The sequence below is a fragment of the Chiroxiphia lanceolata genome, chromosome 12, assembly GCF_009829145.1.
Source record: "Chiroxiphia lanceolata isolate bChiLan1 chromosome 12, bChiLan1.pri, whole genome shotgun sequence".
Classification (NCBI taxonomy): Eukaryota; Metazoa; Chordata; class Aves; order Passeriformes; family Pipridae; genus Chiroxiphia; species Chiroxiphia lanceolata.
In genome coordinates, this window is record NC_045648.1 from 8,022,537 (window position 1) to 8,040,485 (window position 17,949).

Genomic DNA, 17,949 nt, shown 5'->3' on the forward strand with positions numbered 1-17,949 from the left:
CAGGAGTTAAACAACCAATATTTGGACAGGTGACCTCAAAGGAAACACCACTGATTCAGTAGGTGTGGTCCTTCCTTCTGAGTCAGGGCTGAAATGTGATGCCAAACAATGCTGTGTTGCCAGAGGACATGGTTTTTATTTGAAATATTGAAACCAACTTGAGTCTTGGTGGTGATTTAATATGCCATGATATTATACTGGATGATAATCCAGTTAGGATTAATTTAGTTGGCCTCCCTATATTGCCTCTGTCACTCAGTGTCAGCAGGATGCTTCTTTCTTTTCCTAAAGCTTTCAGAAGTAGAAGGTTGCTCTGACTAATTGAAGATCCCAATAGATATTTTTAGGGTAGATTTAAGATGTGGATTTCTTCTACCAGTTCGGGATCCATTTGCAGTTAAGGCTTTGTATGCTCTCAGAGCATGAGGTTGGACCAAAGAGTTATAACCTTTAGCTTTTCCACCATGTAGAGGGCAAATTCCCCTTCAGAGCATTTTAAGGAATATGAAATGCTTCCAGCCATCTGGCCTGAGAGCCAGTGCTGTCTTGGGTGGGGATGCCCAATGAGGGGCAGCTCCTGTTCTGAGACAAAGGCTTAGTGGATGTGATGGTCCTTCTTGAGTAAAAATTTAATAAGTGTGAAGACCTGTCGAAAAATTGTCTTTCTGCTCCACAGATAAGACTGAATAACAAGCAAGAGAGTGGGAGACCAATATAATAAGTGATGCCTAGTAACACTTCTGTCTGTTGTACATAGCAGAGCATCTTATTTATTTGTCTCACAGACTTATTTCTGAAGCAAGGGGAACTTTGAAACAGCATCCTTCCCAGGGACCAGCTTTCACTACCAGTGTGAGGAGTGTAGGAGGCTTAGGGGGCAGCTGAAAGCATTGCACTGCCCTGCAGCACTCAGCTCCCTGTGAACATACCACAAATCCTTTCTCCCTGTTATTTCTTGCAGGTAAACTATGACCACTTTACTATTAGTGTTTGTGTGTTTGCAAGTCATCACTGCAGCCAACTCTGTGGAGCTCTCAGGTACGTGTCCAGGGTATGGGAAGGTGGGACTGAGCCCTGTGCCACACTCTGGTCCCATCCCCAGGTATGGGCAGCGCCCAGAAATAAGTGTACCCAAGATCTGTGGGTACACTCTGTGCACACAGGAGGCTCCTCTGTTCGGGTGGCTGCTGTGCCATGGCCTCTTACTGCTCATGCCCTTGGGGAGCCAGGGAGACAGCTGCAGACAAAGGCAGATTTATGGGGAAACTTAGAAATTTCAGAATTCCCCTTTTTAAACATTATCATGTGTGATCTCATAGCATGGGCAGCAGCTACGCTGCAGTGGAGCCCTTCATTCCCCCATCCAGCATTGATCCAAATGCCAAAAGCATCCCATGGTGCAGTGGTCATTGTCATAACTTCCCTTTATAGACTAGACCAAAAAGGTTGTGTCTGAATATGTGAGTACAGGTTTGCACAGCAGATATAGGCACTGGATCATATGAAAGCACTGGATGTTTTGTATTAAATGTGTTATTAATGTAACCATTGCTTTGTTTGGGAACTGACAGACAGTAGTGATGGCCTGGAAGTCAAGATACCTGAGCAGTCTCCCCTGCGTGTTATCCTGGGAAGCTCCCTGAACATCCCCTGTTACTTCAACATCCCAGAGGAACAGGACACCAGTGTTATGCTGAACCCACGGATCAAATGGAGCAAGCTCTCAAATGGGACCGAAGTTGTCTTGCTAGTGGCCACTGGTGGGAGAATCCGGCTCAACTCTGAGTACAGGGAGGCAATTTCCTTGCCCAACTACCCCGCCATCCCCACCGATGCCACTCTGGAGATCAAGGCGCTGAGATCCAACCACACTGGGATTTATCGCTGCGAAGTGATGTACGGGATTGAGGACAGACAAGACACAATAGAGGTCCTAGTGAAAGGTGAGATCCTGCCCTTGCTCTCTCCTCTCAAGATCTTCCTGGGCAGAAGGGAGGAAGAAGTATTGAAGGCACAGCTCTTTCCACAGTCACAAGCCCTTTCTGTCAGGTCACAGATAAGGTGATGGGTGGGTAAACAGAAGCCATGGCCCAGGCATTTATTTTATCAGGCTAGGACCAGACTAAACAAACCAGTAAAATGACTCATGGCAGAGCATATGGCAAAAAAAGTTATTCTTCTGGCAGAAGGTGAATTACAGAGGCAGCAAAACAACATCCTTGACAGGAGGTGGAACTGGATACACTGGGTTGTTGCTCAGGCGTGTGAAGCTGGAACAGGGCTGTTATCAGACCTTTAATTTTTTCCAGACATTTTAGGAGATGGGATGCCCTCAGCTGGAGAATTGGGCTGTTCTGGAAAAACTTTAATTGCCATCTTGCAAAGCCTATCCCAGTAATAGGTGGATAAAGTAACAAAAGTTTCATACAATTCTTATATTTTCTGTAATTTTTGCTTTCTGTACAAGACAGGGAGATAGCTTTCACTGCAGGACTGTACAAGATGAGGTTTATTTTTGGCTTTTTCTTGTGCCTTCTTTGGAAAGAAAGGGGCTGGTGATGTGAGTGATGGCCATTGTCTTTTCCAGGCATCGTATTCCACTACAGAGCAATCTCCACAAGATACACCTTGAACTTTGAGAAGGCAAAGCAGGCCTGCATCCAGAATAGTGCTGTTATTGCCACTCCTGAGCAGCTTCAGGCTGCCTACGAGGATGGGTACGAGCAGTGTGATGCTGGCTGGCTGGCTGATCAGACTGTCAGGTGAGGAACCGTGGAGGGGAAAGGAAAGCCACAGCAGGGTCACTAGGGAAGGGCTTCTGCAATGAAGCCACCAACTGAAAATGGTTGTTAAATAGTAGCTGTTGTAACTGCTGGTGTGCAGAGGGAGGTGGTGGATTGCTAGCCACTCTCTGACAGGGGGGATCTAAAGTAGGAAAGCAGAATGACCACTGTCCTCCTCAGCTGTTGGCAGCTGAATGGACAGTGGCTTAATCCTGATCCTTCATCTTCTTCATCAGCAGAACCGATGCTGTGCCAAGATGCACAAGTGTGGCTCAGCCATATCAAGCTGTGCATCCCCCACTGGGGAGGTACCTTGTCCTGATGGCTTTGGTCAGTGCTCCAAGGGCCATCAGAGTAAGGGCAAGACAGCAGACCATCCTTCCCTTCCCCCACAACCCAGGAAAAGTAAAAAATCACCACACTGCACAGTGCCCTGCAGTATCCTCACAGCCTCCTGTGGCTGCCAGGGTCCTGCCCCCTACTCCTTATGCACCATCTCTCCCTCAGGTACCCCATCCACTGGCCCCGGGAGCGCTGCTATGGTGACAAGGATGAATTTCCAGGAGTGAGGACCTACGGTGTCCGTGAGCCAGATGAAACCTATGATGTTTACTGCTATGCAGAGCAAATGCAAGGTGATTTGAGGCTTTCATTGTTACTAGACAAAGAAACAGCCAAAGCCCTCATCAAGCTTAGGCTGGATAACAGTAAATACAGAGGGCAAAGGACTTAAAGAAAGGACAGGTTAAAGATGGAAAAGCATATACTCCAGCCAGGCCAGTCTCTTAGTTAGATCTTGGACAATTTTAATGTCAAATGACTAATGCAGTAGAGAGGGCGGAGTCCACCTAACCTCCACTACAGTCCACACCATCCTGCCTGGTCATCCGTTTGAGGGTGTGACATTCAGAGATGTCAACCACTCATCTTATGACAGGGATTCATTGAAATATTCAATACAACAGGTCTGTGATTGTCCTTTATCTCCCTCTTGCCCCAGGGCTCCAACTGATTTGATAAGTTCTGCTCCAGTCTGTATTCAATCTGTAAGACTCACCTTCTTCTGGTATTATAAAGTCACCAACACGGGGTTGCGGTTCAGCTCCAATACACAGGGCTCTCCATCTTATCCAAACTCTCAGGAGTGGGAAAGGGATAGAAAGGGAATTGGAATTAAATTCTACAGGTAATTCCTGTGCTAATGGACGGTGTGATTGCAGGTAAAGTCTTCTATGCCACTGCCCCGGAGAAGTTCACCTTCCAAGAAGCCTTTGACAAATGCCGCAGTTTGGGGGCGCGTTTGGCCACCACGGGAGAGCTGTACTTGGCCTGGAAGGACGGCATGGACATGTGCAGTGCGGGCTGGCTGGCCGACCGCAGCGTCCGCTACCCCATCTCCAGAGCACGGCCCAACTGCGGGGGGAACCTGGTGGGCGTGAGGACCGTGTACCTGTACGTCAACCAGACGGGGTACCCGCACCCCGACTCCCGCTACGACGCCATCTGCTACAGCGGTGAGTGCGCGGGGCCGTGGGACTGAGCAGCGTGTCTCCACACACCAGCAAGGAGTTCCCGCGCCAGAGATAACCTCTTGTTTCTTTAGTGTTTGGGGTTTTCTTAAAAGAGGGAGACAAAGCAGGTTTGGCAAAGGACTAAGTCCTTGTTCGGGTAGGAAGCAGATCCAGAAAGTACACGGCTGCTTGACCTGTACAAGAGGCTCTGCGGAGGTGGGTATAACACAGCTCGCTTCTCTCCAGTCCTCCCACACCTTCCTGCTTTCATAGCTCTCCTGGAGACACGGAGCAGAGCTCAGGTGCTTTGTGTACAAGACTTCGAATGCTGGAGATGGAAGAGAGGGAGAAAGAGAACAGGTCCGACCCTGAAGATGTGTATAGTGACATGATGTGGTACAGACACGTGACTGAGTTTCCGTGCTGGGATAAATCTGAGACTGATGCAGTCTCTGGCAATCATGGAGCAAAATTGCACCTAGGAAGTGGAGAGCATCCCAGCTGCTCCCCCTTTCTTCTAACTGCACGCTTCTCCCTGCAGCAAGAAGTGGGCAAACCCCAGTGTTAAATGGCCTATTCAGGGCAACCAGAGACTAACATTCAAATGGGATTTCTATAGTTAAAAAAATAACAATATTTTAAAATACGTATTTAGACCCCTCTGATCAGACCTATTGCATCAGTCCAGATGCATTTCCCAGACCCTTGAAGGTACCTTGTGGCCAAGCTAAAGACTGGTTCACCAAACCACAGCCTTCTTATTATCTCAGGATTTGCATCTGAAATTGCTGTATACAGTCAGTCCTTGTCTGAGCATATCTATCAAATTCTCTCTGAATCCCTTGATGTCTGAGAGGCTAAAATGAACTAGAGGGAAAAATGAAATTGGAAATAAATAGAGCTGGGAAAGCAGTGTTAGAGGAAATCCCTGACAGTTTCTCATTCTCTCTCCCTCCCCAGCCAAGACCTGCTTTGCTGCATATCCAAGATGTCCCATCCCTCTCTTACCTGTCCTCACAGTTCTGCTTTATGCTGCTCTGTTAACTGACCTGCTCAGTGGCATGTTAAGCACGATCTCCTAGACCCAAGGGACGTGATTTGAGCAGGAAAGTGATTTGCAAGGGAACAGGTGGGAGCTGTTTGAATATATTTGGTACAGCAAGTGGCCTTGGCTGTCCTGGCAATGGGGTTCAGATGTTTGTACGAGATGAGCTCTTAAGTTGTAGCCTTGACGAAGCTAAATGAGATCACAATCCTGGTGAAGGCTTCATGTGTGAGGATCCAGTTGTTTTCCTCCTACGGCTCAGACAGACCTGCCGTGGAGGTTATCCAAGCTCCTCTACTTCCCTCCGGCCACCTTAAATTCCTTGCAGCAAGCACTAGAGGTCAGTATAGACCTGAATATGGGCAAGGTGTTCCCGGGAAGGAGAATAGGGAGCACAGCAGGGAATGTCCCCACCGATTCACCAGCTGTGGAGCATGCACTGGCTCGTTACCTCGTGACCGTGCCCTCCGTGCTGAGGCGTTGCAGAGAGCCACAGAGGAGGAAGGAAAACCATTTCTTTTACAAAACCACCATGACTTCCTTAATCCTCTCAGAGCCAGCAAACACCCAGATTCTTTTTGGAGGCGGCAGCAGTGCAGTCCACCTCCTCAGACTGACCTTGTCCTCTCTGATTGCTGCTTTGTATCCTGATGCAGGGGACGACGTTGAGACCCTGATCCCAGGACAGTTCATCGATGAGATAGGGAGCGAGCTGGGCAGTGCTTTCACTGTCCAGACCGTCACCCAGACTGAGGTGGAGCTGCCCCTGTCACACAATGCCACGGAGGAGGAGGCCCGTGGCAGCATCGCCACCCTGGAGCCCATTGAGATCACACCCACAGCCACCGACCTGTACGAGGGCTTCACTGTCCTGCCTGATCTCTTCACCACCAGTGTCACAGTAGAGACAGCTGCAACAGAGGAGGAAAATGTGACCAGGGGGGATGTATCAGCAGTGTGGACTGTGCCTGAAGAGGTCACCACCATAGACTTAGGCACTGTCATCACCACCACAACCTTAGGCACTGCTGTCACCACTGAAACAGCAGAGGTGAGCTCGGTGGAAGAGGTCGTGGGGGTGACTGCCACCCCAGGACTAGAGTCTGCCTCGGTGTTCACAGTGGAAGATCAACTGGTGCAAGTGACAGCAGCCCCTGGTGCCGGTCACCTCCCTGAGCAGCCCATCTCCCCCACAGGTAAGTCACCAGCACTCCGAGAAGCCTGAAAATCAGTTTCTCCTCGAGGTAACCATTCAGCTGAAAGGAGCCCGAGCTTCTGCCATCACAGAGGGCATCCAGGTCCCTGGAGGTGTGCGGGCCTGTCTGGGGCCAGGGACAGGCTAAGTGCTTCCACCACAGTAGGGCAGGAGACGAGAGGAGGAGGGCCACCCCATTATGTGCTGACAAGGGCTCAGCTGGCTGGTGCTTGGGCTGCAGTGGTCAGTCTGTTCTCCCACATGCATCTGACTCCAGGGGAGGGGAAAGTCAAGGCAAAAAGATCCCAGAGGAGGGCAAAAGAGATCCCCGGAAGTGGCAGCAGAGCTCAATGAATGAGGCATCTCCATCAAAGTGGGTTTGAGAGGGATTGGTCCTTGCACCGTTGTTGGGAAGACCCTTTCTGGTCACACATCTCAGGGCAGGAGGGTCCCGTACCTGCTGTCTCACCACGGCTTCTCTCCTCCAGGTGTGGTGTTTCACTACCGCTCTGCCACCAGCAGATATGCCTTCTCCTTCGTCCAAGCCCAGCGGGCCTGTCTGGAGAACAGTGCAGTGATTGCCACTCCCCAGCAGCTCCAGGCTGCCTACGAGGCTGGCTTTGACCAGTGTGACGCTGGCTGGCTGCGGGACCAGACAGTCAGGTAACACTACTGACTTGGGGACAACACTTCTCAGAATGACTATTCAGCCATGAAATCAGGGCTTTGGTCTGTCCTGCTTCTCTCTTCATCAGCATCTAAACCTTTGCTGGCCCAAGATTGTCTCCAGGCCATGATATCTAGTGGCCAATAGACCTGTTCTTCTCTACTTGTTTTCCTCATCTCCTAACCTGTGTATACACCTTGCACCAGTGAGCTCTCTTGGCATGTAGAAAAAGTAGAGGAAAATTTGTATTTTTTGCCCCAAGCTGTAAGTGGATTTGTCTCCAAGTCACACTGGGGGCTCTGAGCACCTGTAACTGTGGAGAGTTCATGTCCTGCTCCCAAGCACACTGAGGTTCTTCAGTCCTGGGTACATAAGGCTGACCTTGGGTTACCTCTCCCTTCTTCTTTTGGTAGGTATCCCATTGTAAATCCCCGAAATAACTGTATAGGAGACAAAGAGAACTCCCCAGGCGTGCGGTCATATGGCATGCGCCCGGCCTCAGAGACCTACGACGTGTACTGCTACATCGACAGGCTCAAGGGTACATTCTCCTCCTTCCCCTGTGCACTGCTGTGAAGCAAAAATGTCCTTCACACCTCCACATCCGTGTGTGCATGGGTGGGACGCAGGGATTCACACCTGTTTCCTCTCCCATCCCTCAGGTGAGGTGTTCTTTGCAACCCAGCCGGAGCAGTTCACCTTCCCAGAGGCCCAGCAGTACTGTGAGAGCCAAAACGCCACGCTGGCCTCTGTTGGCCAGCTCCATGCTGCCTGGAAGCAGGGCTTGGACAGGTGCTACGCGGGCTGGTTGGCCGACGGCAGCCTCCGCTACCCCATCGTGAGCCCCCGCCCCACCTGCGGTGGGGACGCGCCGGGCGTGAGAACTGTCTACCAGCACCACGACCAGACCGGCTTCCCCGACCCGCTGTCCCGGCACCACGCCTTCTGCTTCAGAGGTACCCTCCCAACCCGGGCAGGACACGCAGGCCTGTCTCCTCAGGGAAAGGGATTTCACGAGGGAGGTTGGGCGTGTTGGGGTGCCGGTTTAGGTGAGGCACTTCACCGGAGTCTTGGATTGTGAATTTTTGGAAAATCCCTCCAATGCCTTTTTTATTCCAGCTCTGCCTCCTGCAGAGGAGGAAGGGGTCACCCCATTCTTTGAAGATGTGCTGGCAACACAAGTGATCCCTGGAGTGGAGGGGGTACCCTCTGGGGAGGAGGTGACCGTGGAGACAGAGTTTGCCACTCAACCTGAGAATCAGACAGCCTGGGGGACAGAGGTCTTTCCAACCAATGTGTCAGTGCTCTCAGGTGGGTTCAGAGCTTCTCTGTAGCCTGTGTCATGCTTGGCTGGTGGTGTAGGGTTGAGACGCTCCCAAAGTATAAATAATATCCCCAACTCCTTCTTTTTGTTTGCTCTTCCTTTTCCAGTGAGTCCATCTGCTTTTCCTCCAGCTACCATAATACCAGAGGAAACAAGTACCAGTGCTTCCATCAGTGAAGTGCCAGGGCAGGTGACTGAATCTGGAGAACATCAAGTCAGTGGTGAATCTTCAGCATCCGGGTGGGTATCTGGAGTCCCGGACACAAGTGGAGAACCAACTTCTGGAGTTTTTGAACTTAGTGGAGAACACTCAGGGATTGGAGAGAGTGGATTACCATCAGTAGACCTGCATACCAGTGGCTTCCTACCTGGAGAAAGTGGGTTGCCCTCAGGAGACGTGAGTGGTGTGGCTTCTGGTGTTGTTGATATCAGTGGCCTGCCCTCTGCAGAGGAAGAGGTATCAGTGTCTATTTCAAGGATACCAGAAATTAGAGGGATGCCGTCTGGAGTGGAAAGCAGTGGGCTGCCTTTTGGAGCTAGCGGAGAAATCTCTGGCACTGAGCTAGTCAGTGGCATGCCATCTGGAGAGGAAAGTGGACTCGCCTCTGGTTTTCCTACCATCTCCCTTGTGGATACCACACTGGTGGAAGTCGTGACAACAGTGCCGGAACGGCGAGAGGAGGGAAAAGGGTCCATCGGAGTCAGCGGTGAAGGAGATCTGTCAGGGTTTCCATCCTCTGAGTGGGACAGCAGTGGTGGAATCCAAGGCTTGCCCTCAGGAGCTGAGCCCAGTGGGGAGCCCTCTGGAGGGCTGGAGCTCAGTGGGGAGCCCTCTGGGGTACCCAGTCTCAGTGGGCTGCCCTCTGGAGGGTCTGAGCTTAGTGGATTGCCCTCAGGACTGGATGTCAGTGGAGAAACACCTGGAACACATGAAGTTAGTGGCCTGGTGGACCTAAGTGGCCTTACCTCTGGTATGGATGGAAGTGGCGAGGCCTCCAGCATTACCTTTGTAGATGTCACTTTGGAGGAAGTGACAACAACTCCCTCAATTACAGAAGCAGAAGCAAAAGAGTCTTTGGAAATCAGTGGATTGCCTTCAGGAGGTGAAGATGCATCAGGCACGGTATCTGGGAGTTTAGACATCAGTGGTGAGCCCTCTGGGCATGTAGACTTTGGTGGGAGTGTGTCTGGAGTGCTGGAGATGGGTGGATATCCGAGTGGAGTGATTGACAGCAGTGGAGATGTCTCTGGAGTTGATGTCACCAGTGGTCTGCTGTCTGGAGAAGAAAGTGGAATCACTTCTGGCTTTCCTACAGTGTCTCTTGTGGATACCACTTTGGTGGAAGTTGTAACACAGACATCAGTTGCACAAGAGGTGGGAGAAGGGCCCTCTGGGATGGTAGAAATCAGTGGATTTCCTTCTGGAGACAGAGGACTATCTGGAGAAGGGTCTGGAGCTGTTGAGACTAGTGGTTTTCCTTCAGGGAGAGGAGACTTCAGTGGAGAGCCATCTGGGATCCCGTATATCAGTGGAGAATTTTCTGGGGCCACAGATCTAAGTGGACAGTCTTCAGCAGTGACTGATATTAGTGGGGAGGTCTCAGGGCTTCCAGAAGTCACTTTAGTCACTTCTGATTTAGTAGAAGTTGTGACAAGACCAACAATATCACAGGAGCTGGGTGGGGAAACAGCTGTCACATTTCCCTACAGTTTGGGGCCGAGTGGTGAAGCCTCTGCATCTGGTGAACTAAGTGGGGAAACATCTGCATTGCCAGAAAGTGGCCTAGAAACGTCCACAGCTTATGAAATCAGTGGTGAAACATCTGCATTTCCTGAAACTAGTATAGAAACATCCACGACTCATGAAATCAGCGGGGAGACATCTGCATTTCCCGAATTTAATGTAGAAACATCAACCATTCAAGAAATCAGTGGGGAAACCTCTGCATTTCCTGAAATTTTCACAGAAACATCCACAAGTCAGGAAGCCAGGGGTGAAACATCTGGCTATCCTGAAATTATCATAGAAGCATCCACAGTTCAAGAAGTAAGTGGGGAAACCTCCGCATTTCCTGAAAGTAGCACAGAAACATCCACAATACAAGAAATCAGTGGGGAAACATCTGCATTTCCTGAAATTAGAATAGAAACATCCACAAGTCAAGACATCAGTGGGGAAGCATCTGCATTTCCTGAAATTAGAATAGAAACATTCACAAGTCAAGAGGCCAGGGGTGAAATATCTGGCTATCCTGAAATTAGCATAGAAACTTCGACGGTCCACGGAACGGGCAGAGAAACATCTGCCTTTCCTGAAATCATCATAGAAACTTCCACAGTGCATGAAATTAGTGGAGAAAGTTCTGCATTTCCTGAAATTAGAATAGAAACATACACAAATCAAGAAGCCAGAGGTGAAACATCTGCCTACCCAGAAATTAGCATAGAAACATCCACAGTCCATGAAACCAGTGGAGAAGCTTCTGCATTTCCTGAAATCAGCATAGAAACTTCCACAGTCCACGAAATCAGTGGTGAAACATCTGCATTTCCTGAAATTAGAATAGAAACATCCACAACTCAAGAAGCCCGAGGTGAAGCATCTGCATTTCCTGAGATTAGCATAGAAACTTCTACAGTCCATGATATCAGTGGGGAGACATCTGCATTCCCTGAGATTAGCATAGAAACACCAACAAGTCAAGAAGCCAGGGGTGAGACATCTGCCTATCCTGAAATTTACATAGAAACATCCACAGTTCAAGAAGTAAGTGAGGAAACTTCTGCATTTCCTGAAATTAGAATAGAAACACCCACAAGTCAAGAAGCCCGGGGTGAAACATTTCCTGAGACTAGCACAGAAACATCCACAATCCATCAAACCAGAGGGGAAGCATCTGCACTGCCTGCTGCTAACATCAAAACAGCTGCCACATCTTTGGCCAGTGGGGAGCCCTTCAGTACTCCTGAGGAGGAGATTACTGATGCAACATCTGGAGCTGTGACACACTCCATAGCAGGCATTTCAGGGGAAACCTCTGTCCCAGACTTTGTAATTAGTACCAGGACTCCAGATGCTGAAACAGCACAGGGACCCAGGAACCCTGAAGAGGCTCAGCTTGAAATAGAGCTTTCCCCTCCTGCAGTGTCAGGACAAGAGACGGAGACAGCTGCTGCTCTAGACAATCTTCATCTGTTGACCACCACTACTGCTGCCCTGCCTCAAGTCTCACAAGAAGCAATTGACGCATTAGGACCCACTACAGAAGGTAACATGTCTCATATGGAAGGGAAAGCTTTATGGGAGGGAAGGGAGGGAGTGTGTATAGCTGTCGCTTTTTTGCTTTTTATACAACAGAGAACATTACCACAGAAGCAGCCTTGAACAGAATATTCTTCTAGTGGAAAGCCATAAATATATGAGGGTTTTCACAGGTCATGATTATAGAATCATAGGATTGTTTAGGTTGAAGAAGACCTTTATGACCATTGAGTCCAACAGTTAACCCAACACTGTCAAGTTCACCACTCGGTGCCATATCTACACGTCTTTTAAATTCCTCCAGGGATGGTGACTCTGCCTTTTCCCTAGGCAGCCTGTTCCAATGCTTGGTAAACTGGCTTCGCTTGACAGAGATTCCACCCCGGATGCAGCTGAGAACTTGGAGAAGATGGGCTGCAAGTGTCTGTCTTGTTCTGTTCTCTTTTCATGATGTGCTGACTTGCTGCCTATACCCACAAGTGTAGTGGGAAACTCTCCCTCAGCAGCTTTGCAGTGTCAAGGGGTAAGAGGCAAAGCAAGCCAGCTAGAAACAAGAACCTCTGCTTTGAGCATCATCTGCACTGAGTGCAATGTTTGTGTTGGGCAGACTGCTCTGATCCCTTTGGCATAGCATGTGACCACCCTCTGATCTGTGTCTTATGCTCTCTCTGCAGCTAGAATGGGATAAATGTGTGAGACGATGCTCAGAGCATCACTAGTTTGTGTCAGCTCTGCTGATAAATGCTCTTCTCTCCACCCTACCTCTTTTCAGTGTTTCAGTGTTCTGCCTTTGGTAGGATCCCTTGCTGCCAAGTATAAACAGACACAATATTTGAATCTGAATGACCATTTATGGTGAAAACACTCTGCTAGAGTTCTGACGACTATTCCCTGAGCAGTGTTCACGTGCTCTGAAAGAATTAGCATACTGCAGTGAGAAGAAAATGAGATGCGAGATTCTTGTACTTGCTGGTGGCTGCTTCTTGGCCAAGGAAGGAGCCCAGTCCCAGGAACACAGGATGTCCCACAGCATCCCTGGACACAACTTGGTTTCCCTGTGCTGCCATCAGGAGCTGGCTCCTGGGAACAAGCCCCGTTGATTGGTTTGAAAACCACCAATGCTTGTCTTGTTTTATGGAGCTCCTGCATGTGTTCGGTTCTCAAAGGACCACACGTTCATGTAGGACATGTTGCTTAAGTATGGTACAAAATGTATGTGCAGAGAGATTTGTTCTGTTCCTTTAGCAAAAGTATTATTAATTCCACCCCCTTCCACATTACCTCCTGAATGGCTTCTTTTGGTCAATTTACACGATTCAGCATAGGTATCTCTGAACTCGATAAGAGTCTGTAAGTGCAGGGCTTTGTGAGGCTCAGCCTGGTTTCTAACGTCATTTCCATCCCTAAAGTGTTTTGAGTGAGTCACTGCATTTCCCTCTGCGTCACTTCTCTCCCTCTGAGAGCACAGGTAATCACAAACCTTTGTTCAGTCCTGCTCACAACACACCTGCGGTCCCCTCTGCCTCTGCTGAGCAGCTGCACAGAGGATGCTGCAAAAGAGGCTGAGGACAGGTCAGCAGGGTCATTCCTACAGTGCTGGTCCAGCCTGGCATGGCATCTGGGGCTTGGCAGAGTGATGCAGGAGTTATGGACCCAAAAGCCCTTCTTGCACAACTCATGGGCTCTGCTTTTGGGCCATGCCCACTGCCACTTCCAAGCCCGGAGACAAAAATAAGCCAGCAAAATCAGCATTGAGGGGGAGGAAGGAAGCCAGTGAGGCTCAGTAAAAACAAAAAAAAAGAAAAAATAAAAAAGAATTATTGGCCCCAAAATATGGTTTTATTCCACTGCTTTTTCTTTTTATAAATTACCCACAAGGCGACTGCCAGATTTTTCAGACCATTTGTTAGCCAACATTCTTGTGAAGTATTGTGAAAGAAAACCATGTGTTCAGCAGCTCATGTGTGAAGAAAGTTGAAAATGTTCTGAAATTAGAACATGTGTATTTGCAAGTCACAGAGATGATGTAACAGCTGGGGTTTCTTAGCAGGTGACAGCAAGAGGTAAGCAATGAAGCTTAATTGCAGACTTTTTGTAAACTAGAGATGGACTTGAGTACATGTTGTACTCATGAAGCTTAATTGCAGACTTTTTGTAAACTAGAGATGGACTTGAGTACATGTTGTATGGCTGGTGCTTCTACCAGGGAAAATATTCCAGGATAAAGCTTTTCTTTTTATTGGTAGGCTTCTTTACTACAGTGTCCCTACAGGATTAAATGCAGTCCCAGCCAGGGTCTGAAGGAAGATAATCAGGGTGCAAGGAAGTGTATTGACCATGAACTTGCAACACCCCTGCAACAAGACAGAGAATTAGAGCAAAGAGATGACAAAATAAATTAATAAATAAACATATAGATTAATATATAAATGAATAAAAGGATAGAAAAATAATCATAGGTTTCCCTTTTTTGGTCGTTACTCTTTACAATGCTCTGGGAATTGTGAACATTGAAAGTCCACGAGGGAAACTGTAGGCTGGAACCCAGAATGCTGTTTGCAATGTTGTGGCTGCCTTTTCACTTGAAGCTCCCCAGTCTTGAAATTTACTCTTGCAAAAAAAATCAGGTCTCATACCTGTGCCTTGTGCTGTGCTCAGGATTTGTGGATGCAGTGGATGCCCATTCAGTGCAACGAATTTTGACTGACAAGAAAGAATGGTTGAAGCTGGTTCAGCTTAAAGAAGGAGCTTAGAGTGAGGAGCTGTTGCCCTCTGGTCCTGTAGTTGGAGGGTTGCAGTTAGACACAGCAGCCTATTTAGCTGAATGATTTTAGAAGAATGGTATTTTTCTGCTCTGCTGTAGCCTCTACTTCTCTCAAAAGCCAAGGTCAGAAGCATAGGAAGACTGAAGATTAACACCTGGAGCGCCAGTATTTTTTAGTATTTAACCAAATTGAAGGCTATGCACGTACATGTCTTTAGTCAGCAGTTGACTCCTTCGTGAAGACAGGAACCCCACAAGCTTAAAGAATTGTCCATAGGCTTGGCTTCTTCATCCAGGGTTTTGCCAACTCAGCGGATCTTTTTGCTTCTGGTAACATTTGAAGACAAATAATTATTAGCTGAAAAAAGCGTGCTGGCACTTCAGTGAAAGACTGCGGTTTGGAGCACTCTGACCAGTCAATGACTTAAAAACTGCGCTCACATTGCAGGGGAAAAGGAGAAATGTGCTGAAATGGCATCTGTTTATGTGAAGTTTTGCTTGTCTCTGGTGAAACACGTCCATGAATTCTGCTGCCTGTAGCCCCGGCACAGCAGAAGGTTAGAATGCAAACGAGGAAAGGTCTTGGTGGGCTTTCCTCAAGCTGGAATTCCAAAGGATAGAGTTCTGTTGGTCCAGAGAAAATCACACAGGAAAAAAAAAGTCAAGAAAATGTTTATCTGCTTCATAATGTTTCACTTAATGTGGAATGAAAACTATGCTCTCAAGAAGGAGATGGAGGTACCAGTCCTGTCTGAGAGAAAAACAAAGGCACAGACCATTTGTGGCTGACCAGATGATTTGATTTCTCCTGGATACACTGTCTGCTTTGCATCAGAATTTAGTTAGCTTGAATAAAACCTGCCTCTGCAGAGGTATTGTACAGTCCTTTACATGTCTGTTTACTTCTATATATAATATTTTGGAGACAGAGATGTCCAAATTTCCTGAGCTCTTCTTTCATGAGAGTGTTGAACAAATTGAAGGTTCCAGCAGATCAACAGGTCCTCCTCGAAACTTGATGATCTCTAGTAGAATAAAGGGTTTTTTAAGGATTCAGCAAAATCTGTCCCTTCTGCTACAGGGAGGTTTTGGTTCAATTATTGTAGTTAATTATTTTAATGACTTAATTGCTCATCACAGGCTGGCTATGTGATGTTCAATGTTAGCATTTACCTTAAAATGTGAGAGAACTGTTTCCCCTAACTCCTCCTATTCTTTTCTTCTAGTAGTGACCCTTCAATTGCTCCAATGTTTTTCTTCTCTGTTTGAGCTATCAGATCAGTAGTTCAAACTTCCCAGCAGTCTCTGAAAAGCAAATTAATTGGTACCTGGATTATTTTTTTTCCTCCATCTCTAGAAGATAATTATCCGGTTGGTCTCTGATTCTCTATGTGGATAATTGCACTTACAAGGAGGCCTATAAAGGAAGAGTGAGGGGCACAGGAGGCACTACTGGACATCTCTCCTACCTTTTCCCCTCTGCAGAACAAAACCAGAAGGGTACAGAAATACCCTAGTGTATATTACTAAACCAGTTACTCACACCTTTGGGAAAACTATAGTTTGTTCAAGGTTTGGGTGGTACCGACCTCTCTATTCACCAGCTGCTTCTCCTTAGTGGATGTTTTAAGAACAAAGCTGACCTTGTTAAGTGGATATTCTTGCTCATCTTCCACACAGGCTGCCATGGAGAGAAATGCACAAACTGTACTGTTTTAAAAAGTGATAGCACTGTTCCTAGCATTGCCTTCTTAGCTCGGGATGAAGGATTTTAAAAGCATTTCTTTCTCACCACTGAAACTGAGTGTTCACTTTTACATGTCATTTGCTTTCTGAACAAAACTAGAGTCAATCTATTTCTCTTTCATTTCAAAAACATTTCTCTATCCAATTTCCATGTTCTCGTACAGCAAATTGTTTCCAAAGGCATTGGGAGAATCATAGAATGGTTAGGGCTGGAAGGGACCTCAAAGATCATCTAGCTCCAACCCCCCCACCATGAGCAGGGATGACAAGAATACTTCTGTTGCATTTAATTGCACCAAAAGAAAATTGTTCTGACTAAATATAGTATATATCTGGCAATGTAGAAGAAATCTTAGGAAGAAAATGGTGAAACAAATTCAAAGTTTGCATTGCAGCTATGTAACTCCCCTTGCTCTCTCCAGCCAACAGTTTACATCTTCCAGATGCAAGACCTGGTTTACATTGGTTATTTTCTTTTAATTGTTTTATTAAAAATACCCAAACATCTAGAAGTTAGAGCTTGGTCCTGTTAGTAGCAAAAAATAGAAAGTGTTGTGACAGTAGAATTGAATAACTTTTTGCAACTTCTGGGCAATTTTAACTGCAGTATGAATCTTCTTCTAAAGAGTCGCTAATTCTGCGTTATCCTTGAGAAGTGAGTTAATAACATGTTCTAACAGGGTTTCCTATTCTTGGCATCACGAGGCATTTTCTTCCTTCAAGAGCTGCAGCTCTTGAAAGCAAGGGCTGCCTCCATTCTGCATTCCACGACACATCTCTGTCCTTCCTTGGCAAGGGGTAATAATAGCAGTAGTCTTGTCTTGTTGTCGGCTGATAAGCACATGAGCTGCATCTCAAAGCAGAGCTGACTTTTTGGATGACTGCTCAGCCAAGCAAATAAATAGCTCACGTCTGTGTGTGATCCCTGAGTGTCAAGGTATTGTCAAGGCACCTGGCAGGTGGTGCTGTGGAAGTGGGAGCTCGCTCCATGCTGAGCAGAGCTGGCACATCTGTGTTGCAGGCTTTTCAGCTGGCTGAAGAGGTGTACAGTGATTTATTGACCTCATCTAGCTCTAAACAATGTAGAAGTGGACACATTTATAGTATATAAAAGGTATGAAGAAAATAGCCAAGTGTTGTGTGATAGATGCTATTTTCTTTTAATGGAGTTCTCCTCTCCCATAAATCCTGTGGCTTTGATGCAATATCCTAGTAAGCAACACCCACAAACCAACTTGCCGGGATTTCCAGAGGCAACATCATTGCCAATTTTACCATTTGGACCTTTCTAAAAAGACCTCCAAGATCCAGATTTTTTGGGAGGACCAGAATCAGCAATGCTTCCTCCAACCCGACAGATATGTTTGAGTTTTCCAGTATCAGCTTGGTGAGGTGATTCTACCTCCAGATGAAGACAGGGTCAGTGCCTCAGCACCCCAACAGGCTGAAGGGGGAGTTTGATATTTATGGTCATCATGTGTTTAAAATCTTCTCACCAGCCATTCACAGCACACCTCTGGGAAGAAAACCTGTGTGTATTTGTTGTTTGTTTTTTCCAACACCACCTACAAGTACACCACCCTTTCTCTATGTGTCATATATAAAAATGTATGTGTATATATTTAGAGAGATATGCAACATATATGTTATAT

At 47.3% G+C, this 17,949-nt stretch overlaps 1 protein-coding gene across 1 annotated transcript in view; it reads left to right on the forward strand.

Moving 5' to 3' along the window:
- Positions 1–17,949, forward strand: part of ACAN (aggrecan) — a 46,564-nt gene that overhangs the window by 20,069 nt on the left and 8,546 nt on the right. The window contains exons 2-13 of the mRNA XM_032700619.1: positions 962–1,038; positions 1,572–1,943; positions 2,588–2,762; positions 3,291–3,418; positions 4,004–4,297; positions 5,996–6,535; positions 7,023–7,197; positions 7,615–7,742; positions 7,864–8,157; positions 8,321–8,512; positions 8,633–10,504; positions 10,565–11,794. Coding sequence (XP_032556510.1) covers positions 969–1,038; positions 1,572–1,943; positions 2,588–2,762; positions 3,291–3,418; positions 4,004–4,297; positions 5,996–6,535; positions 7,023–7,197; positions 7,615–7,742; positions 7,864–8,157; positions 8,321–8,512; positions 8,633–10,504; positions 10,565–11,794 — 5,470 coding nt within the window. The 5' untranslated portion in view covers positions 962–968. The remainder of the gene's footprint in view (positions 1–961; positions 1,039–1,571; positions 1,944–2,587; positions 2,763–3,290; positions 3,419–4,003; positions 4,298–5,995; positions 6,536–7,022; positions 7,198–7,614; positions 7,743–7,863; positions 8,158–8,320; positions 8,513–8,632; positions 10,505–10,564; positions 11,795–17,949) is intronic.